General features: G+C 42.9%; 1 protein-coding gene across 1 annotated transcript in view; it reads left to right on the top strand.

The window, feature by feature from the left end:
- Positions 1-23,277, top strand: part of GFM1 (G elongation factor mitochondrial 1) — a 239,150-nt gene extending 215,873 nt beyond the window's left edge. The window contains exons 16-18 of the mRNA XM_085634740.1: positions 8,835-8,995; positions 13,986-14,039; positions 22,619-23,277. Of these exons, the coding sequence (XP_085490866.1) occupies positions 8,835-8,995; positions 13,986-14,039; positions 22,619-22,750 (347 nt within the window). The 3' untranslated portion in view covers positions 22,751-23,277. The remainder of the gene's footprint in view (positions 1-8,834; positions 8,996-13,985; positions 14,040-22,618) is intronic.
- The last annotated feature ends 728 nt before the right edge of the window (positions 23,278-24,005 follow it).

Genomic DNA, 24,005 nt, shown 5'->3' with positions numbered 1-24,005 from the left:
CATGCTTCATCATCGGGGCCCAACTGGATTGTCTAGCACAATCCAGTTGTGCTACAACGCCTGAGATACAGCGGAGCAGGGTTTTGAGCAGTAAGTGGCGTGCTATGTGTGAGGTGTTTAAGAGTTAAAAAAGTCTCTGGGAGATGCCCTATGGAAAACTTTAATTATAAGGGTCCCAGGACTAATGTAAAAAAGGTTTTGCGGGATAAGTAATTAGGAATGTTATTTTCCTTATATCCCTTATAACTAAGGTCAACTAGTTTCAGCCTTCTCAATGGTTCTAGAGGCTTTCGTCAGGACCAGCAAAAAATTGTTGTGAATGGCCGTAAAAACAAAGTACAGGCCACGCGTGAATATCAGCACACACCCTAAAGTGTGCTGTGAGTGTAGTGATAAGGTACTCACAGTAACTCCGTTTGAGATTACCTGAAAATGAAGAATTAATTTAGATATGGAGAACAGTTGTGAATCATGCATATACACTAAATGCATGCTCCTTTCAACTAAAAGGCTAGTGATCTCGAGCCAAAATGACTTTGTGAATGTGCATGAACACTATAGAGGCTTGCGTGGCTACAATGTGCCCCACGGGATCCGTGGGTGAGTAAATGTCGTAATATTGGGGCACATGGTGCGCATACTCTTTATCCATTATGTGCGTGCCTATAACGCGGTCATACACATATTATTCATATTAGGTTGTGACTATGCAAGTCATGAAGACACTGGTAGCCGATATGCATAAGTGGCCCAGTGCGCGTGCAGTATTGTGATAGTTTGTTGACATGGTGGCATATATTAACTTAACAGGGTGTCCACTGTGTGTGGCGTTCAACAAACAGACACAAATAATTAAAATTGAAAGACAAACAACAGCTAAATGACAGACAACATGAAATACAGTCTCACTTGAGTAGAGAGGTTGTTATGCCTCTGGGATTAGAACGCCGTATGATTCTCCGCTTGACCTTAATGGAGAGGAAATGGCGGGGAGAATAGATTGTAAACGCATAGCGTTAATGAGCATTACCGTAATGGATTAGCGTGGCGTAACAATATAGGTCTAGCCGGGACCAAGGTAAACCCGTCCTTGTCTAGTACTCACAGTTTGTAAGGGAGGACAGGTCCGAAGTACCTAGGGCGGCGATCGGGTCCGCTTGTTCAGCGCCGATACACAAATGGGGAGTGGTTAAAGAAGCCGGCAAACAGGAAGTTGCGCGGTGCGGCTGGGAAGACTAGAACGCTGTGTCTGCGAATGGTGCAGACGTAGCTAATGTGTAGTAGAAATAAAAGAAATATGTGAATGAATGGATCTCGATGTCCCTTGTTCAGAGTACTAAGTAAAAATACCACGAAATTCAAATACAGAAATTTAGGTTTAAGTTTGGTGCAATTGAACAGTTTTAAAAGAATTATTTCATGGCTACATGCGGGACCTGGTGGGACAGAGTTTAGAGCCCCTCAATATTTAAATAAGAGGCCTGTGTCTGTGTGGTTACCTACGAGGCGATCTATGCCTGTGTGTTAAAGAAGAGAGTTAGGAGAAAGGATTCAAGCTACCTCTTAGGGCTGCGTTATGAGTTCTAAGTGTAGCGGTACTGTGTGCAGAACAGATGGTAGCTACGGTGAAAAGCGTAGGAGTCTGCACAGTTTCAACAAGTGGTTGCACAAGACTGAGCAAGTCATATATTGCAGACTAGAGAGTGATAAGAAGCAGTAATTGTTTACATTAGCTGTCATCAATAACGATGTATACTGTTCCAGGGTACATTATCGTTAAGTCCTGAGATGTGGGTTGAAAGTCTATACACCCAGCGTTGTTCTTTTTCGAATAGGCGTTCCTGGATGTCGGTTGGATTGGGATCTAGTTGTTCGATTATGACCCACGACATGTCATTGGTGGTATGCCCCTTGGCTAGATAGTGTTCTGTAAGTTTTGTCGTGCTGCGTTTGCAGCGGATGTTACTGCAATGCTCGCAGATTCTGGTTTTGACCTTTCTGGTGGTCATCCCGACGTATCGCAATTTACATGGGCATGTGATGAGGTAGATGACGTTTACCGAATGACAATTGTTATGTTTCATAATTGTCCAGATTTTGTCCTGTTCAAGCTGTAGTGTTTTCGTGGATTGGGTAAGATGGCAGATGCTGCAGTTGCCACATGGGTAGTGGCCTGTCACTTCTGGTAGTCCCCATGCATTCAAAACTGTACTAGGAATGCTCAGAGTCTTTTTTGGCCTGGTCGGCACTAGACTGTCTCTGAGATTATGGGACCTTTTGTAGGAAAATAGAGGTTTTTCCCATTGCAGTTTGCCTGAAGTTACAATTTTCCAGTTGTTTTGTATCAATTTGGCTACTTGATTAGAGATGGAATTAAAGGTGGTTACACACGTAAGTGGTATGGTGGTTGACAAGTTCACCTTGGGTTCCAGTAAACCTTCACGATTTTGGTTTCGGGCTCTTTTTTGCGCTTTGTGGATAACTTTGTTTGGGTATCCACGGTGTTGTAGTTTTGTAGTTAGGTCTTCTGATTGTTTTTTGAAATCTTTAAGTTCACTACAGTTTCGGCGCAATCTGAGGTATTGACCGAATGGCAAATTGTCCCTTAGAGGCCTAGGGTGGAAACTCTGGAAATGCAGAAGAGAGTTTTTCGCTGTTGGTTTAAAGTGAGTTTTAGTCATCAGTATTCCATCTTGTGCTTCAATTTCCAGGTCTAGAAAGGTAATTTTGGTATTGCTTATGGTGTGAGTAAATCGTAGGTTTGGGTCAAGTGTGTTAATCCAATTCAGGAATTCATTAAGTCTTTGGTTGTTACTTGTCCATATTAAGAATACATCATCGATGTATCTTTTGTAGAAGGTGATGTCCTGATTGTAAGTTGATTGAGGGTTGAGGATATACAAATCTTCGAAATTGGACACGTATAGCCCCGCTACACTAGGAGCGAAGGTGCTCCCCATAGATGTTCCGTACTGTTGGAGGAAGAGGGTACCCTCATATTCGAAAAAATTGTCTTTGAGGGCAATTTCCGCACATTCCATTATGAATGATTTAGGGGTGTTATACTCCCAGATAGTTTTATCAAGGGAGGTGCGGATAACCTCTAGGGTGTCATCTTGGGGTAGGCTGGTATAGAGGCTTTCTATGTCTAGACTTACAAGAATGGATGTAGTAGGGTTGAATTCTAGGTTGTTAATTTGGTTCAGTAAGTCTTTAGTGTCTTTTAAGTAAGCAGGAGTCGACTGAACTATAGGCTGTAGATAGAAATCACAGAAGCGGGACAGGGGTTCAAGCAGTGAACCTATTCCAGAGACGATGGGTGTGCCCGGTGGTGGTGTTTTATTTTTATGTATTTTTGGGATGGTGTAGAAATATGGAATGGTTCTGCCACCTGAGGTAAGGAATGATGCTTCTTGTTTGCTGATGTGGCCATTAGATTCTGCTTCGTGAACCATGATGTCAATCTACATTTTCTACACCATCCCAAAAATACATAAAAATAAAACACCACCACCGGGCAGACCCATCGTCTCTGGAATAGGTTCACTGCTTGAACCCCTGTCCCGCTTCTGTGATTTCTATCTACAGCCTATAGTTCAGTCGACGCCTGCTTACTTAAAAGACACTAAAGACTTACTGAACCAAATTAACAACCTAGAATTCAACCCTACTACATCCATTCTTGTAAGTCTAGACATAGAAAGCCTCTATACCAGCCTACCCCAAGATGACACCCTAGAGGTTATCCGCACCTCCCTTGATAAAACTATCTGGGAGTATAACACCCCTAAATCATTCATAATGGAATGTGCGGAAATTGCCCTCAAAGACAATTTTTTCGAATAGGAGGGTTCTCTTCCTCCAACAGTACGGAACATCTATGGGGAGCACCTTCGCTCCTAGTGTAGCGGGGCTATACGTGTCCAATTTCGAAGATTTGTATATCCTCAACCCTCAATCAACTTACAATCAGGACATCACCTTCTACAAAAGAGACATCGATGATGTATTCTTAATATGGACAAGTAACAACCAAAGACTTAATGAATTCCTGAATTGGATTAACACACTTGACCCAAACCTACGATTTACTCACACCATAAGCAATACCAAAATTACCTTTCTAGACCTGGAAATTGAAGCACAAGATGGAATACTGATGACTAAAACTCACTTTAAACCAACAGCGAAAAACTCTCTTCTGCATTTCCAGAGTTTCCACCCTAGGCCTCTAAGGGACAATTTGCCATTCGGTCAATACCTCAGATTGCGCCGAAACTGTAGTGAAATTAAAGATTTCAAAAAACAATCAGAAGAACTAACTACAAAACTCCAACACCGTGGATACCCAAACAAAGTTATCCACAAAGCGCAAAAAAGAGCCCGAAACCAAAATCGTGAAGGTTTACTGGAACCCAAGGTGAACTTGTCAACCACCATGCCACTTACGTGTGTAACCACCTTTAATTCCATCTCTAATCAAGTAGCCAAATTGATACAAAACAACTGGAAAATTGTAACTTCAGGCAAACTGCAATGGGAAAAACCTCTATTTTCCTACAAAAGGTCCCATAATCTCAGAGACAGTCTAGTGCCGACCAGGCCAAAAAAGACTCTGAGCATTCCTAGTACAGTTTTGAATGCATGGGGACTACCAGAAGTGACAGGCCACTACCCATGTGGCAACTGCAGCATCTGCCATCTTACCCAATCCACGAAAACACTACAGCTTGAACAGGACAAAATCTGGACAATTATGAAACATACCAATTGTAATTCGGTAAACGTCATCTACCTCATCACATGCCCATGTAAATTGCGATACGTCGGGATGACCACCAGAAAGGTCAAAACCAGAATCTGCGAGCATCGCAGTAACATCCGCTGCAAACGCAGCACGACAAAACTTACAGAACACTATCTAGCCAAGGGGCATACCACCAATGACATGTCGTGGGTCATAATCGAACAACTAGATCCCAATCCAACCGACATCCAGGAACGCCTATTCGAAAAAGAACAACGCTGGGTGTATAGACTTTCAACCCACATCTCAGGACTTAACGATAATGTACCCTGGAACAGTATACATCGTTATTGATGACAGCTAATGTAAACAATTACTGCTTCTTATCACTCTCTAGTCTGCAATATATGACTTGCTCAGTCTTGTGCAACCACTTGTTGAAACTGTGCAGACTCCTACGCTTTTCACCGTAGCTACCATCTGTTCTGCACACAGTACCGCTACACTTAGAACTCATAACGCAGCCCTAAGAGGTAGCTTGAATCCTTTCTCCTAACTCTCTTCTTTAACACACAGGCATAGATCGCCTCGTAGGTAACCACACAGACACAGGCCTCTTATTTAAATATTGAGGGGCTCTAAACTCTGTCCCACCAGGTCCCGCATGTAGCCATGAAATAATTCTTTTAAAACTGTTCAATTGCACCAAACTTAAACCTAAATTTCTTTATTTGAATTTCGTGGTATTTTTACTTAGTACTCTGAACAAGGGACATCGAGATCCATTCATTCACATATTTCTTTTATTTCTACTACACATTAGCTACGTCTGCACCATTCGCAGACACAGCGTTCTAGTCTTCCCAGCCGCACCGCGCAACTTCCTGTTTGCCGGCTTCTTTAACCACTCCCCATTTGTGTATCGGCGCTGAACAAGCGGACCCGATCGCCGCCCTAGGTACTTCGGACCTGTCCTCCCTTACAAACTGTGAGTACTAGACAAGGACGGGTTTACCTTGGTCCCGGCTAGACCTATATTGTTACGCCGCGCTAATCCATTACGGTAATGCTCATTAACGCTATGCGTTTACAATCTATTCTCCCCGCCATTTCCTCTCCATTAAGGTCAAGCGGAGAATCATACGGCGTTCTAATCCCAGAGGCATAACAACCTCTCTACTCAAGTGAGACTGTATTTCATGTTGTCTGTCATTTAGCTGTTGTTTGTCTTTCAATTTTAATTATTTGTGTCTGTTTGTTGAACGCCACACACAGTGGACACCCTGTTAAGTTAATATATGCCACCATGTCAACAAACTATCACAATACTGCACGCGCACTGGGCCACTTATGCATATCGGCTACCAGTGTCTTCATGACTTGCATAGTCACAACCTAATATGAATAATATGTGTATGACCGCGTTATAGGCACGCACATAATGGATAAAGAGTATGCGCACCATGTGCCCCTATATTACGACATTTACTCACCCACGGATCCCGTGGGGCACATTGTAGCCACGCAAGCCTCTATAGTGTTCATGCACATTCACAAAGTCATTTTGGCTCGAGATCACTAGCCTTTTAGTTGAAAGGAGCATGCATTTAGTGTATATGCATGATTCACAACTGTTCTCCATATCTAAATTAATTCTTCATTTTCAGGTAATCTCAAACGGAGTTACTGTGAGTACCTTATCACTACACTCACAGCACACTTTAGGGTGTGTGCTGATATTCACACGTGGCCTGTACTTTGTTTTTACGGCCATTCACAACAATTTTTTGCTGGTCCTGACGAAAGCCTCTAGAACCATTGAGAAGGCTGAAACTAGTTGACCTTAGTTATAAGGGATATAAGGAAAATAACATTCCTAATTACTTATCCCGCAAAACCTTTTTTACATTAGTCCTGGGACCCTTATAATTAAAGTTTTCCATAGGGCATCTCCCAGAGACTTTTTTAACTCTTAAACACCTCACACATAGCACGCCACTTACTGCTCAAAACCCTGCTCCGCTGTATCTCAGGCGTTGTAGCACAACTGGATTGTGCTAGACAATCCAGTTGGGCCCCGATGATGAAGCATGCCACCTACTAGGTAGGTGGGTGAGGGGTTTCATTCACAGCAGTTGTGCTTCTCTCTCCTTTCACGTTTTTTCAATAATGATAGCGAAAAAAGTTTGCTCTGAGTCATAAAACTTGTCCATTTTATTAAACCGTCTGCGCAAGAACTGCCTGCATTCTCTAAAAAGCACTGGACACAAACATACAACATGTATATGGGTTTCTTTTTTTTTCTTACATAATCTGCAGTTTGCGGCTGCTATTTCCATAATTCACCTTTTCCAAACATCCAGGGTTAAAAATGCAATTTATGGATGGATTGCTGAACAATTTCGAACACCGAGATCTGGGCCTAATTCCATCTTTTTTTTGTTCACCACGCCCTTTCAGTTTGGACCCAGCCGTATGCAAATCAGTCTTGACCCGGCTCCCCATGGGAACAGTCAGAGACAACCTGCCAAGCCAGGTCCTTCCTGGACCAGAAACATGCACACTAGGACTGGTTTTGGGGTATCACCCTTCACCAGCCAGGATAGTTTGATTCCAGTGGCATGGTGAGCACAGGACCCACGTCTGGGCTCCTCTGTCCCTCTTGGGGTGACAAATGCAGAAAAAACAATTGATGGAAAGAATGCTGAACAATTTCAAACACTCAACCCCAGTGCAGAGATCTGGGCCAAATCCATTGTTTTTTTGCTCACAATACCACCCCAGTTTGGACCCAGCCATATGCACTTCAGTCTTGACCCTGCTCCCCACGAGAACAGTTCAGCCCAAACTGCCAAGCCAGGTATTCCCTGGACCAGAAACAATCACCCTAGGACCGGTTTCAGGATATCACCCTTCATCAGCCAGGATAGCTTGAATCCAGTGGCATGGTGAGCACAGGACCCATGTCCGTCCCTAGCCACGAAGTTCAGGCTGTACTGTTATAATGGGGAGCAGGGTCGAGACTGATTTGCATATGGCTAGGTCCTAACTGGAGTGGCATGGCGTGGTGAGCAAAAAAAATGGTTTAGGCCCAGATCTCTTACTGGGGGTGAGTGAGTGAAATAGTACAGCATTCCCTCTGTCAGGTGTTCTTTTTGCAAAAATCCAAGGTTGGCAAGCCTCCAAACCAGTACAATATAAACCTATATTTGATATATGCTTCAAGTAACTTATGCTCATATCGGCTTGCTGACCTGTCTGGTTATAAGTGTTTATCACCATTCAGGCATGACTTTGACGTGCTAGTGCATTTTTATACTGCAGTCTACTAAGATGGAGAGCACTTATTGCAGTTTTTTTCTTAAAAACTATGTAGGCTGTTGGATGGTTCCACAACTCCCTTTACTGTAATGTGTCCTGTGTCTTTTCAGGAAATTGATGGTGTAGTGATGTGCTATGGCTCCTTGTGATTTCTTTAGATTAAGTTATCCACTGTATCTGGCTTTGAAGCTGTTTATTTATGGCACACAATAAGAACTGCATGCTGCCTGGCTATAACATGGTTTAGCAAGCCATATTCTATACACACCTCCGCAGCTGATGATGGTCTTGGAGATGAAAAATCAGAAGCTATATTTTAGCTACCAGGTTATTCAGGAGTCTTTTCATCATCTCCCAGCAGAATTTCAGACCCATAGGTTGTTATTTGGAAGTAGCTTCTCCTTCATAACCTGGAGGCTTGGTTCTAAACTGGAGCCCCGCAGGTGTTTCGAGGCGGTTGAGAAAGCGAATTGAAGTGCCTGCGCATTATTTATGATTGATCCTTTCTGTTGAGCCATATTTTTGTATCTTATGTAGGCAATATATTGTTATTCTGCCCTCATAATGTATTACATAAAGGTTGTAGGGCCTTATGAAGATTTGCAAGCATTACTGAAATCAGAGATAATTTTTAAAAATATTAAGGTTCAGGCAGACATATAGTCATTTGGATAGAAGAGATAATCTGCATGATGTAAAATGTTAATGTTGGTAGGTTGCTAATGTTATTTCTTTTATTTCAATTCTTGTGTTTGCATTTACACAGCGATGGAAAGGGCTGATATTTGCATACTGGAACCAATTATGTCAGTGGAGGTTGTATCGCCAAACGAATTTCAAGGAGCAGTGATTGCTGGAATAAACCGTCGACATGGTGTAATCACTGGACAGGATGGAGCTGAGGGTTATGTCACGATTTATGCAGATGTACGTATAGTTATTTATTTATTTAAACTTTTATTAATTCCAAAGCTTGTTTTTCTTTCTTCAGTGTAATCCAGAACATATATTGTGAGACTTTACTTTGGACACCTTTATTGATTCTGGAGTTTCGTCATTTTATGATTTTTTTCTTGCTCTTTTCTGAGGTTGAATTTTACTTTTGCAAAGGTTTTTGAAATATATAGTTCTGAGTTATAACTTCACTATTGTAATTCCTCCACTGCATGCTAAAGTCAACACTTGTGTTGTTTTCTTTACTTGTCTAGTTCTTCTATACCTAGCAATATTTAAAATCTGCCTTTTTGTTTTGTGCATACATCATCTTCTTGACAAAACTATTCTCCATGTTCCAGCCTTCTTTTAATTGAGCTAAAGAAGGCTTACACACAAAGGACTTTCATTCGCCCAATCGGTGATTGTAATTCAAGTTCTTGGACTTAAGTAGAAGTTTTGCCTAAGAATCCTAGTTTCTTTACTAGGATGAGCAAATGCCCAATTGATGACTTAAGGATGAACTACATTACTGAGCTCCTATCCAGCTTTACAAGCAGAACCATTTCAAATGATAACCTACTGTGATTTGGGTGGATAGGTATTAGATTCAGTGAAACAAAATGTGACCAAAACATTGTATTTCAGTATATTTTCCTATTATTCCAGGGTCGGATACAGTACCAATGATGAACGGATCTTGAGCACTGTTCATACACAGGGTCATAAATATAGATAGATCAGCTAACCTTTGCTTTCAGAAATGTTTCATCTGAAAGGAGAATGTGGTGGCTGCCTTTCAACTGCAGTCTCGGTCTTGGAGTCAAGAACCTTTTTATAGTTTTATAAAAACTCCCACAAAGAGCAGAATTTCACTGCAATCTTGAACAGAAATGACTTAAACCAGTGAAAAATTGATTAAAATGTGTGTAATTTCTGCATTGTAACTTGCAACTACTTCTACGTTTTTCGAAGGACTGCCAGATTATCCTATTTGTTCTGGAAGTCACATGCCTCTACTAACATCACTGTTGTGAACCCCACTTTTCCATAGGGGAAACATGATCAGATCGCCTAAGCACCAAGAGTATTGATACAGGTAGTCTTCAGAGAAAATGAGTACCGGCAGATGTCTTTCACCACTGTATAGTTATGGTTCAGCCACACTTTCTAGTAAAAAAGTTTTTTGATTTGTTTAACTTTTGACCCCCATGGACTGATTTGCACAAAACTTACTAATCTGCTAACTCAGCCAGCTAAGTTTGGCATGGCAATGTTCATGAAGATATGTCCACAGGAAAAAAAGGTGTAAAGAGTGGGGGGTGAAAGGGGGGCCTGTTCCCATTTTAACTAATGAAAGAAATTTTGCTGAGTGATAAAGCAAAAAGGGTTAATTAGATTTACACCAAACTTGGTATGAAAGTATATCTCTACCTAAAGTATATGCAGGGGAGTTGAAAATTAGATAATCATCATGAAAGCAGAGAAAGTCACTAAAAAGGACACAATTAAAAAGTAAGCTATGTTTCTGGCTCAAACTCTTCCGACCACTGAAATTTACCAGTTATGGTCAGCAGTGCACACAACAGATTCCATAATTTGAGATATATAGATAGAGATATAGATAGTTGATGGTATAAAACTAGATGGAGCTACAGATAGAGATATGTTATAGTAGTTTGTAAAGTGCCTGGTTACTCCAAACGGAGTGTGTGTATGCATGTGTGTGTATATATATAGATAGATAGATCTGTCTGTCTCTCTGTCTCTGTCTGTCTCTCTGTCTCTGTCTGTCTCTCTGTCTCTGTCTGTCTCTCTGTCTCTTTGTCTGTCTCTCTGTCTGTCTCTCTGTCTGTCTCTCTCTCTGTCTGTCTCTCTGTCTGTCTCTCTGTCTGTCTCTCTGTCTGTCTCTCTGTCTGTCTGTCTGTCTGTCTCTGTCTGTCTCTGTCTGTCTGTCTGTCTGTCTGTCTGTCTCTCTATACTGGCCCAATACATATTTTGTTTTCATTGTTTGGTTGGGACTACAGATATATTTGTCAGGGTTTTCAGAAATGCTTGTTTTTGTGGGGATTATGTCATATTTTAAATACAAAGCATACTGTAGGAAAGGTAGATGCGTGTATTCTAAAATATGTTTTTCTTTTGTACCACATTGACAATATAGAGTTGGTTTAACAAGATGTGTATAAAGAAAGAAAATAAAGTGCTATGTAAGACAGTAAATGTGTGCTGTCAGGGCTCCACATTTACAATGATTATTAACATCCACTAGGAGGATTCATTAGGTCATGCTTACATCAAGGATGAGCTTGGCATGTGGGCTGATTGAGGCTCTGGGAGCAGCACTGTCATTGTGAAAGCGTTTTTACCAGCACTGAAAGAATGACAAAAGACATGGTTCACTGCCTATCCATTTAACTTTTTTGTGTAAATATCCTACAGGCGCAATCCGCACTTCCTGCTTTTTGTAAAATGAGATCTTTAAAACTACTGCCAGCCATTCATTAAGAAGCCTCACCCATGTTTGCTATTCATATGTACCACTCAATCCCCAAACACCCTTGCACACACCCACCCCTACCTACCGCCTGGATGCTCTTGAAACAGGAGGCAAACACAGGTCTTTTGCAATAAATAAATATTTATATTACATTAATCAGACCTAAATCTTGTGTATGAGAATGGTGGTAGTTATTACGGTAATCGCAGCTGTCATAACAATTTGAATATTGGAAATACCTCAACCATTTTAAATCCCATATCCACTATTGAATTAGTCTACTTCCTACCTAATATCTAGATTTGTTATCAGGATAATAGTTGTTGTATAGGCTGTATGGTTATTATATGCCAAGCCATGTAAGTATCACTTCATACCTTAGAACACCAACAGATCTGCAGTTCTTTTTCCATTACTTGTTGGAGAAACCTGCTCCTAGGTGAGGGGAGGGCGAACTCTTATGCAGCTTAACTCGACAAAATCCTAGCAGTGCTTCTTGTTACATAAGGCTATGGAAGGCCCGCAAATGTTGCACTTCGTTTTTCCTTGCAAGCTGATTTTCCAAGGCTGATAGCCTTGCAGTTTTAACCATTTGCACGTAGTCCTCCAGTTTTCAGAGGATAAAACATTTCAGTTCTCTGTATTGTTAGCATGGCTGATTTTAGGTCTGAAAATAATATGGCAAACACTCACACACTCTCTCTTAGTTATTAGCCGCTTTGAATGATGGCTACATCTTCAGTGGAACATGATGCCTAAAAGGGCTTAGTATGGATTATTATGCTTTTGAACAATTAATATTCAAAATTAATGTTCACACTATTTCACATATAGGCACATATTTTCAAGAGGAAGCAGCAGATGGGGTCCCTTGTTCACTTTGCCACTGGATTCAAGCTAGCCTGGCTGATGAGGGGTGTTACCCTGAAACCGGTCCCAGGATGCTCATTTCCGGTCCGGTCCAGGGAAGACCTGGGTTGGCAGTTCGGGCTGGACTGCTCCCATGAGGCACAGGGTCAAGTCTGATTTGCATATAGCTGGGTCTAAACTGGGCTGGCGATGTGAGCTAAAGAACGATGATGGATTCAACCCAGATCTGTGACTGGGGGTGATTGTCTGAAAAGTTTCAGCGCTACATCCATTATCTCCTTCTGTTAGCAGATAGGGATGGTACATTTTATTTTTTAGTTTACTGAAGTTACACCCTACCGAAGCTGTGATGGGACAGCACTGTTCCAAATATGTTCAGTGAGTCTTGGAAGCGTATTGGTCCACTGCCATTTATCGATTTGAAAACATCTTGTTAATCCACCCTGATTAAATGATCTATTTGTCGGAAAAGAATTCAAAACATCTGTCGAGAGAAATGAGTGTGGAAGAGATAGTGATACTACTAGAGCAGGCTTCTCCCAAAGAGTAGCTCTTTAGCTACTGATATCTTTCCAGTTACCTAGAAGGAGCTCCCCTATGTCCAGTCCACGAAGTGAGAAGCTTTTGCTTGACTGAGTTAATATTTGTGAACAGAAATTGAAAAATGTGCATTCAAAACAAAAATATTTGTATTTTCAGAACTAATTGACTGATGTTTGAATTTCCCAAAATATTTAAAGCTGACATTTGAGCGATGAATCATTTTGTATTGAGTAGGTTTATTACTGATGTCATTAACCTGGCATTTAAGCTATGGGTGTTATATATTAATGTAGCACTGTGGGTTATGTTACAAAGGGTGGCCACTAACGTAATAGTTACAAAAAAAGATTATTACTTTTTTATTGAAATATCTCACACTAACAACTGTACAATTTATGCAAGAAACCACTTGAAGTAAGCACAATTAAAATCTGACTTTAAAACTGAGTTTACCTTTTCTCATCAACCCCTTCTGATACATTAGTGTCCCCATGTATGCATTTTAGCTCCAACACTAACTACCAAATAATAGAATTATAATTCTTTTATTATGCTATGAGATGGTATTCTGACTTTTAGAGCTTGAGGCCTCTTTCATAAAATCTTTCACCCAGGAAGCAATTTTAAATCCTTTTCAAGCTTACTCTAATAATAGACTGATCACACAGGTACAGGCCTTCTGTAAACCAGGATTATTTTGTAGGTAACATGACTGCAAACTTTTTTCCTATATCAGAGCAGGGTCTAAACCTGTGTATTTCCGGGGTAACCGTTGTGGAGAGTGTATCGTTACTAACTTCAGTAACCTGAGTAAGTTATGAAACCTAACGGCTTCTTTCCTGATGACTATGGTTATACCACCTGGATAAGCAATTACCTCCATGGCCTATAAGTCAAGTCAATGACAACATGCTACCAATGCACAACACTACGTGGACCACCTTATTCTTGTGCTATTTAAACCTTTTGTTAAGATAAAGTTAATTTAATGTGTTAGAAGTGAAAATGTTAAGTTTTATAAACCATTTTGTCATGTGTACTATATAAGGAATATATTTGCTTACCTTTCAGGTCCCACTGAATGATATGTTTGGCTATGCCAATGAACTCAGATCTTCTACGGAGGTAAAATAAAATCTGACATGCAGCTGAATGTGATGTCCAATGAATTTCCTTCAGTTAAAATTACATCTCATTGTATTTAGTTGTTTTTAAGGCACTTTATACAAGAGTTAGTTTGTAGTAACTTTTAGTTTTTTTGATCATGTGGCTCATTCTAACCCAGTCTTATCAAAGTAGAACACTAGAGCAGAACTGAACATTTCATTATACTGTTTGGAATCTCTTCTCCTTAGCAGTGCTCCACTATACAGTAGTATGTGGGCATTAGTGGTAGGCAGAATTCATACATTTATTTATGTACAATGTTTTATAGATTTCCCATATGTTGCCACTTCAGAGCTCTAGGAGAATAGGATAATCCAAATAGCAAACTCTGTGTTCCAGGAAGAATAACAGAAGGGGATGTACTAGTTCAGCATACAGCCATTAGGAGATTCATTCTACGTGGGGAGTCAAAAAGAATGAAAGATCTTAAAGGAGATCTGTGCCCCGGACCCTTATTAGGCGGGCAACTTATGAAAATGGAAATGTGCTTAAAGCATCTCAAATCAGAAAGGTTTTAAAGTTTCTCTTAAATTTGAGATAGTTCCTATGACCCCTTGAGGGCTGATCAAAATTCTAGTGGTCCCAGAGCTTTATGGGTCTCCCTTGATTTGGAGTGATGAATTGGGAGACCCATGAACCCTTTTGTTATCGCCAGCTCTATAAATAAAATAGACCATTTCCATGGAGTGCCTTGTACATGATACACAGCAACTTGAACTTGATCCTCTGTTGTGGAGCAAGTCAATGAGTGTTCTTCAAGGTGGATTCCCTCTTTGATATTGAGTCGCTGCCTGATTTTGTATTTTTAGTGTAGTTTCTGGATTTTAGAATTGGGGAAATTAATCAGCATACAGTATAATCGAGACATAACTCTTGAAATTTATATTAAGAAAAAGCTGGAGAGTTCGCCGGAATAAACATATTAAAGTAGCCTGTTATACCGACATATGTTTTTCATATAAATTATACAATCATTTTCAATACATCTGCTTGTCATAAGATGGCTACCCACATTTCGCTAATATAGTTTAAATTTGCACAGGCCAGTGCAGGTCCTTAAGACAAGTTATAGCTACCTCCACAGCCACTGATTTTCTGGCTGCTTATTAATTCCAAGTAGTCTGCAATAGGGAAGGGGAGCAAAATGGTTATGGAATCACTTAGAAAATAAGCATTTGTTACTGACTGTAGATAGTTGTCTACTCCTAGACTAACAGCCTTTCTTTCTCTAAAGTAGCCACTGCTCACTCGCTCGCTGCAGTGTGCATCTTATGTAATGTCAAAGTATTTATACGAAGTGCCTGTATATCAACATCTTGATTTTCTAGTAACATCTATCCATTATATCTATGTAGAAATATAGAAAGGAACTTGCCTCTGGGGTTTGTTGGTGGGACCAACTGATGTATAAAGGGAATTGCAGCTCTAGACTTTCAAGAGCGGAGTAGTATTGACATCATTACGTTCCACAGAGTGTATACTATCACTCATATATTGTCCCTTTTGAATGCAGCATTGCCCTGCATTTGACTGTTGATCAGTATTCAGTTGAAAATGCTGCCCCAAAAAACTAATTGCAATCAATTAAGAATTTTGAAAATATCTTTAGCGCTACAGTGCATAGTAAGTTTATCTACTCCCAAGTATGTCTTCCATTCTAATTTCAGAGTATCTCTAACTAGCAGAAAGCTATTGTTCGAGGCATATGAGCTGCAGATTGTACACTTTTGCATAGATCGCCATCTGGTGTTGGGCCCGTATGTTTGCAGTTTGTTTTTGTTCTTGGACAGTGTTTGGAAGTCACGAGTTCGGTGACTCCTCCTTCGGTCCGTACTGCGCATGGGCTTCGGCTCCATCCTCAGATTGTTTTTTTCCGCCATCGGGCTCGGATGTGATACTTCGTGCTCCGGCTTCGAACTTTTCCGGTTCCAGCCTCGACGGAAAATCCTCGTTCATCGAGATTCTTCATCTTCTTCATCTCTCGTAGAGGCACTTTCTCGATTCCACACATCGGCACTGGCCTTCGGGCCCTCCTCGACTCCGGTCCCGGCCGATGGAAAGGACTCCGTTCAAAAAGTGCCCAAAATGTGGGTCTAAATTTCCCCACACCGACCTCCATCAGGTGTGTAACCTTTACCTCTCTCCAGAACACAAGGCCAGAGACTGCCCCGCCTTTCGATCAAAAAAGACCATCCGGGATCCAAGAGCTCGACGCACCATGGCGCACTCATCGACTTCGGCTCCACCGGACATCTTCGGAGACGACACCGGAGCTTCGGGGCAACAACACACCGAGCAGGAGGAAGACATCGTCCGCGCTTCCGAGGCCGACGACTCCGACCTGGAGGACATCACACCGGCGCACAGGGTCGTGAGTACTCTACCCCCTCCCACCCCCGCGCCCATATCCAAAGAGACTCTGGTTACACCTTCGCCTCCGGGCCTAGGGAAAACCAAACATGCAGCTTCTATCACCCCACCTTCGGGCCCGGTGTCGAAGCATCACAAGTCTCACGGCAGCTCGGGCTCGAGCCAGCCTACTCCTGGTGCCGATAAACACCGTTCGGCACCAAAGAAAGTGACACCCAGCTCGACTCCGAAGCCACCGGTGCCGAAGCCTGGACTCTCGGTGCCGACGAAACACAAGCATAAATCCCTCGGAACCGACGCTCCCGCGTCGAAGCCTACCTCGACGCCGAAAAAACCAGAGGTTCCAAAAAGGCATGGCGCAGAGAAACCACCCAAGTCCTCGGCTCCGAAAACATCGGCGCCAGCGGACGATTCGGTGCCAACGGAACTATTTACACCTGATCCTTCTCAAAAAACCTTATCAAAGGATCCTAAGACTGGGTTATTGAGTTTGTCTCTCAAGAAAAGACGTCTAGACACACCAGCTCCTCCTCCACCGCAAAAACTGAAGGACTCTGCCACATCTCCTCTCAGAGTGCCCTCCCCACCACCTCCTACACCTCCTCCACCTCTTCCACCTCCTCTCCCTCCCAGGTCTCCGCCACCCTTTCCTCATCACTCCCCAACCCCATCCCCAGAACCGGATTACGGGGATCCAGATTATGATCCAGCGGACGCCCCGATGGACCCCACACCCCCAGGGACCCCAGACCCATGGGAGGATTACCAAAACCCTGACATACCAGATGTGCCTCAAGATGACCTCTACCCATCCAGGCCATCTCCCCCGGAGGACTCACTAGGGTTTCACCACTTAGTGCAGCGAGCAGCACACTATCATGGGGTGGAACTACATAGCGAACCAGTGGAAGAAGACTTCTTACTGGATATATTTGATATTCAGGATAAATCCACAGCCATCTTGCCCATGCTTAAGGGTGTTACCAAACATGCTGCAGAGGTGTTCAAAGACCCTGTCGGGGCCAGGGTCTTAAACCCCAGGATAGAAAAAAAGTACAAAGCAGCCCCCACAGATCCTGCATACATTAAAGGCCCTGCTCCTTTAGATTCCCTGGTTGTGTCCACAGCTAGAAAGCGGTCCAACTCCCAGTCCTCAGGTGAGGCTCCACCGCCAGATAAGGAATCAAAACTTTTAGATGCGTCTGGTAAACGCACTGCCTCGCAAGCCGCAAACATCTGGCGCATTGCGAATACACAAGCGCTACTTGCGCGTTATGACAGAGCACACTACGATGAGCTTGTGGCTCTTATGCAACACCTCCCAGAGAAACACAAACGTAAAGCTCACGACCTAATACAAGAGGGAAAGCTCATTACTAACACCTCCATTAAATGTGCCCTCGATGCAGCGGACACTGCTTCTAGAGCTATAAATACTAGTGTCCTGCTTCGCCGTCATGCCTGGCTCAGGATCTCAGGGTTTAAGCCAGAAGTCCAGGCATCCATACTAAATCACCCCTTTGACCAACAACACCTATTTGGGCCAAAGGTGGATGAAGCATTAGAAAAAAATGAAAAAGGACACGGACACAGCAAAGTCTATGGGGGCATTACAATCCCAAACCCCTAGACGCTCCTTTCGACGTTCTTCCTTTCGTAGCACAGGCAGAGGTTACTCCACCGATAGTGCCTCTACCTCCTACAAGTCCCCTCCTCAAAATACCTTCTCAAAGGGCTACCAAAGAGGTGGATACAGGGGCAACAATAATAAGGGCAGGGGCAAAACCAACACCACCCGTTCTGCCACACCGCCCACACAATGACTTCCCCTCGCTCCCCCCAGACCATCCCACTCCGGTCGGGGGCAGACTACAAAACTTTACTCACGCCTGGGAGTCCATAACATCGGACAAATGGGTGACCCAAATTATTCGGTCAGGGTCTCGAGCTAACATCTACCCCACCCAATATCCCACCACGGCACTGTCCAATGTCACAAGAACATTCCACACTGCTCAAACAGGAGGTGATCTCCCTCCTCCAAAAACACGCTATAGAGCAAGTCCCCGTCAATCAGCAAAATTTAGGGGTCTACTCTCTGTATTTTCTAATCCCGAAAAAAGACGGGACCCTGCGGCCCATTCTGGACCTCCGGCCCCTAAATGCATACATACATTCAGACCATTTCCACATGGTCACCCTACAACAAGTCCTCCCACTCCTCTGTCAGGGAGATTTTCTCACTACCTTGGATCTGAAAGACTCATACTTTCATATTCCAATGCACCCTTCTCACAGGAAGTACCTCAGGTTTGTGGTGGACGGTCAGCATTACCAATTCACGGTTCTCCCCTTCCGGGTCACCACCGCACCACGGGTGTTTACCAAATGCCTAGCGGTAGTAGCAGCACACCTCAGACGTCAACATATTCACGTCTTCCCTTACTTAGACGACTGGCTGATAAAAGCAGCGTCCTACGACCAATGTGTGCAACATACAAACAGCACCATCCAACTGCTCCACCAGCTGGGCTTCACGGTGAACTATCAAAAGTCCCACCTCATACCATCTCACAGAAAGCAATATCTCGGGGCCACTATAGACACCTCCAAGGGTATAGCCTATCCCAATTCAGCCAGGATCGCAAGCATACAAGCCTTGCGCCAAACGTTCATTGCTCAGCACTCTCTCCCAGCAAGAGTGTTCATGAAGCTAATAGGGATGATGGCATCTTGCATTTTCATAGTGCCCCATGCAAGACTCCACATGCGTCCACTCCAAGAGTGCCTAGCACGACAGTGGAACCAGGCCCAGGGACAGCTGACGGATCTGGTGTTGGTGGACGGCCGCACCCATCACTCTCTGCAGTGGTGGAACACCACAAACCTTTCCAAAGGGCGGCCGTTCCTGGACCCGGTTCCTCAGGTGATTCTAACAGAGGACGCATTGCTCTCCGGCTGGGGAGCGCATCTCCTACACCTCACGCTGCAAGGTCTATGGACGCCACAGCAAAAATCGCTCCACATCAACCATCTGGAGCTATTGGCGATCTTTCTAGCCCTAAAATCCTTTCAGAAACAGATTTCAGCCAAAGCAGTCCTCATTCACACAGACAATATGACTGCAATGTATTATATTCAAAAACAGGGGGGGACACACTCTCCCCAGCTCTCCCGCTTAGCACAGAGCATATGGAGATGGGCAATTCCACAAAACATCTTTCTCCTGGCACAGCACATCCCAGGCATACAAAACACCATGGCAGATCTCCTCAGCAGACAAACGCAACAAATACACGAATGGGAACTGCATCCACAAGTTCTTCGCCCATTCTTCCACAAGTGGGGGCATCCTCAGATAGACCTCTTCGCCACCCACGAAAACAAAAAATGCCCAAGCTTCGCCGCCAGATACCCACACCCATTGTCCAAAGGCAATGCGATATGGATGAACTGGTCAGGCAAATTTGCATACGCCTTTCCACCTCTCCCACTAATTCCATTAGTGGTCAGGAAACTACAACAGCATTCCCTCACACTCATTCTCGTAGCCCCAACATGGGCCAGGCAGCCGTGGTACACCACACTATTACAGCTATCAGTGGTACCACATCAAAAACTGCACCTGTCCCCATGCCTCCTAACTCAGAACCATGGAGAAATCAGACACCCGGACCCAGCTCAGCTCAACCTTGCGATCTGGCTCCTGAAATCTTAGAATTTGGGTACCTTAACCTTCCCCCTGACTGCATGAATATTATCAAGGAAGCCAGACGTCCTACCACTCGAGCATGCTATGCCGCAAAGTGGAAGAGATTTGTTGTTTACTGCCGTAACAATACAATCAACCCCTTAGATGCATCCATACAACACATTATATGCTATCTACTCCATCTTCAAAGGTGTAACCTGGCATATTCTTCCATACACCTACACCTAGCAGCGATTGCTGCTTACCTGCAAAACAGACAGCATTTATCACTGTTCAGAGTGCCCGCTATTAAAGCCTTTATGGAAGGCCTTAAACGCATAATTCCACCCAGGGCACCACCTTCTCCTGTATGGAATCTAAATGTAGTTCTTACAAGGCTAATGGGTCCGCCCTTCGAACCACTGCATAAATGTGAGCTACAGTTCCTCACCTGGAAAACTGCCTTTCTCGTAGCTATCACTTCCCTTAGAAGGGTTAGTGAAATACAAGCGTTCACTATACAGGAACCCTTCTTACAAATACATCACAGCAAAGTGATACTTCGTACGAATCCAAAATTTCTGCCCAAGGTCATTTCCCCCTTCCATCTCAATCAATCGGTGGAATTACCTGTTTTTTTCTCGCAACCTCAATCTGTTGCGGAAAGGGCTCTACATACACTTGATGTTAAGAGGGCTTTACTGTACTACATACAAAGAACGCAACCTTTCAGGAAGACCAAACAATTGTTTGTCTCCTTCTCTCCACCGCATAAAGGCAACCCCATCTCTAAATCAGGGATAGCTAGGTGGATTGTAAAGTGCATACAAATTTGTTATCACAAGGCAAAAAGAACATTATCTGTTCCACCTAAAGCACACTCTACAAGAAAGTTATGGGCTTCTATGGCTTTTCTAGGGAACATACCCTTAGATGACATCTGCAAAGCAGCCACTTGTTCAACACCGCACACCTTCACAAAACATTACTGTGTAGACGTGCACTCCAAGCAACAAGCTTGTGCGGGCCAGGCTGTACTAAAGACAATATTTCAAACCGCTGCAACGGATACCGGTGGTCGCCGCTAGGGCTGGGTACTGCTATATAATCTATGCAAAAGTGTACAATCTGCAGCTCATATGCCTCGAACGGAATATGCTACTTACCAGTATGCATCTGTTCATGGCATGTAGAGCTGCAGAGTTGTACACGCCCACCCGCCTCCCCGGCTACCTGTATCCGTTCCAGTCTATCTTATTTAGATACAACACACATGGGTTTCTCACTGTTATCACTACGCTCCATCATTTCCCTGCTGGCGAAAAACAATCTGAGGATGGAGCCGAAGCCCATGCGCAGTACGGACCGAAGGAGGAGTCACCGAACTCGTGACTTCCAAAGACTGTCCAAGAACAAAAACAAACTGCAAACATCCGGGCCCAACACCAGATGGCGATCTATGCAAAAGTGTACAACTCTGCAGCTCTACATGCCAAGAACAGATGCATACTGGTAAGTAGCATATTCCTTATGTCTATAATTGCATTGTTTTAGGCCGATCTTCTTGCACAATACTTTCCACACAAAATTATTGGACATAATGTCAGTATGGCAATGATTTTGTTTTTTTTTTAAACTTATTTGTACTGTGCTATACTTAGAAGTGACACTAAGGTATTCAAAAAAGCTGATGGGTGGAATGCTTGAAATAATCCCAGCCACTGGTAATTTCTCAGGCCGCATACAAATCAAATAATTAGCTTGCAAACCATGCCACCTCTGTTTGGACCCAGCCACATGCCAATCAGCCTTGATTCTGCTCCAAGAAGAACAGTCCAGCTCAAAGTGCCAGGCCAAGTCTTCCCTGAACTGGCACACAAGCAATACAGGCATTGATCCCTTGTTCACTGTGCCACTGGACCCAATCGGCATCCGACTGAGAGGACCAATTAGACCACAAGTCTTGGGTTGCTTGTGGTCCCGTTAAGAGAGTTCCTGACTTGACTGGTCTGGCTGGACTGAACCTATGGAGCAGGATCAAGGCTGATCTAAATATGGCTGGTTCTAATCAGCTGTGACATGGTCGGCAAAAAACGATGGCCTGTGATGCATCCCTACCAGTGGCAGAGAATAATTCAAGCTTTGCATTCCTAGCTTTTTTGTTTTCTTGATACTTGGACGACATCCTTGTGTGTAATTTACTACACTGTCCGTGTATTGAGTAATTGGCTTGACCATTTGTAGCCCGTGGACCTAGTGTTTGCTTCTTTTACATTTTCATAAAATGTAGATCATAATACACGTTTCATGACATTTTCACAAACACACTTTGAAAAAGAGATATATCTGCATGTGTACATATGTAACACCCTATCAGGAGTAGCATCATTGTTTGTTTTATTTTATTACATTAGCTTCACTACAAAAAATACTTCAAATCGACTTTACCATGGTTGTTTTCCTGTTTTTCTCCTAGGGTAAAGGCGAATATACAATGGAATACAGTAGATACCAGCCTTGTTTAGCAAGCACTCAAGAAGAACTGGTCCAGAAGTATTTGGAATCCACTGGTCAACTTGCCACCAAAAAGGGGAAGGCAAAGAGCTAATGTTGTGCAATCTGGTGATGCACTGCTGTCTGTTTAGTTTTGCCAGTTGATGGTGACGTACACCATGAACCGGACACTGCTTCAGAACTTCAGGGCTCTGTTTTTAAAAGACTGGATTTCATGATAACTTTGACTGATGGTTCACCTGGTTCCCTTTCTGAAGTTTGGCACTTTTATTGCATCTGCAGTGTCTAGAGAGCACAGTGATGATGTCTCCCTTCCTCAGTTGTGCTGCGCAACCTTCTCAAGTCTTCTATTGGACGTTGTATAGTCCCGGTTACAGCCCCATGAGTTGCTTGAAGAGTACTGTTAAATTAGGAACTTTATTTGCCTCCATGAGAGCAGTCTATCCTGAGCAGTACAGATGTATTCTTTTTTTTTTTTAAAACGTATTGCTGAAACAGTCACCATCCTATATCAAAAATGTCCTTCTCTGAACCTCCTTTCAAGCAAAAAAGATTGTTCTTGGGATTATAATGGCTCATTTGTGCCTACTCTTCACAAATAAATAACAGTTGAGAGTGAAATGCATTTTTAAGTTTTCCTTTTTTTTTTTTTCTTTTTTCTTTTAAATGTGAACTTTCAGACTCGTGAACTTTAAATATCTGCAGCTGGCATACTTGCAACATATTGGAGCTTTTAATCGTAGGCCAATCAACCCTATAACTGCGAGGACACCATGTGAAGGAATGCTGCCTCATACTTTTCTACTGGCAAAGTTCATTTTGACTTTTTACGTCTGACATACCAATCTCGTAACTTATTACTGTGACACATTTTTAATTCACAAATTGGTTACCCGAAGAAATTTCACAGCATAACAAACAATTTAAAAAACAAATGAGTCTTTGTAGTGCTCTTATTCAAGTTTACTCAATTGCATGGCTTATTTCACATGAAAATTGAGTTGTAAATTAGATATGGTAGTTTGTGTAATGCATATGGTGCAAATGTTTCCTGCAAAGCACAGTGTCCGTTTTAATAGCGATAGTACAGCATGGGATTTGGTAAAACAAGAACGGTTTTAAGTTATGTTGGGATTTTAATACGCAAGCATGAACCCAGAATTATCACCGGTTCTTTAGGCACCAAAGGCGATGGCGAGAAGCAGACAAGTGGAGTAGGTGGGCAGATTCACCTTATATATTCAACTTTAATCATGTCTTGTAGTATAGTAGGCAGAAGGGAGCTTTCCTGTGCTCTGTCAATGTTCAGAAGGCAGTAAAGGAACCCCCTTGCTCTGTCGCTCCCTAGC

Source organism: Triturus cristatus, chromosome 11 (genome assembly GCF_964204655.1).
Source record: "Triturus cristatus chromosome 11, aTriCri1.1, whole genome shotgun sequence".
Lineage (NCBI taxonomy): Eukaryota > Metazoa > Chordata > Amphibia > Caudata > Salamandridae > Triturus > Triturus cristatus.
The sequence above is the reverse complement of the archived record's forward strand: the minus strand, read 5'-3'. Positions and strand labels throughout refer to the sequence as shown.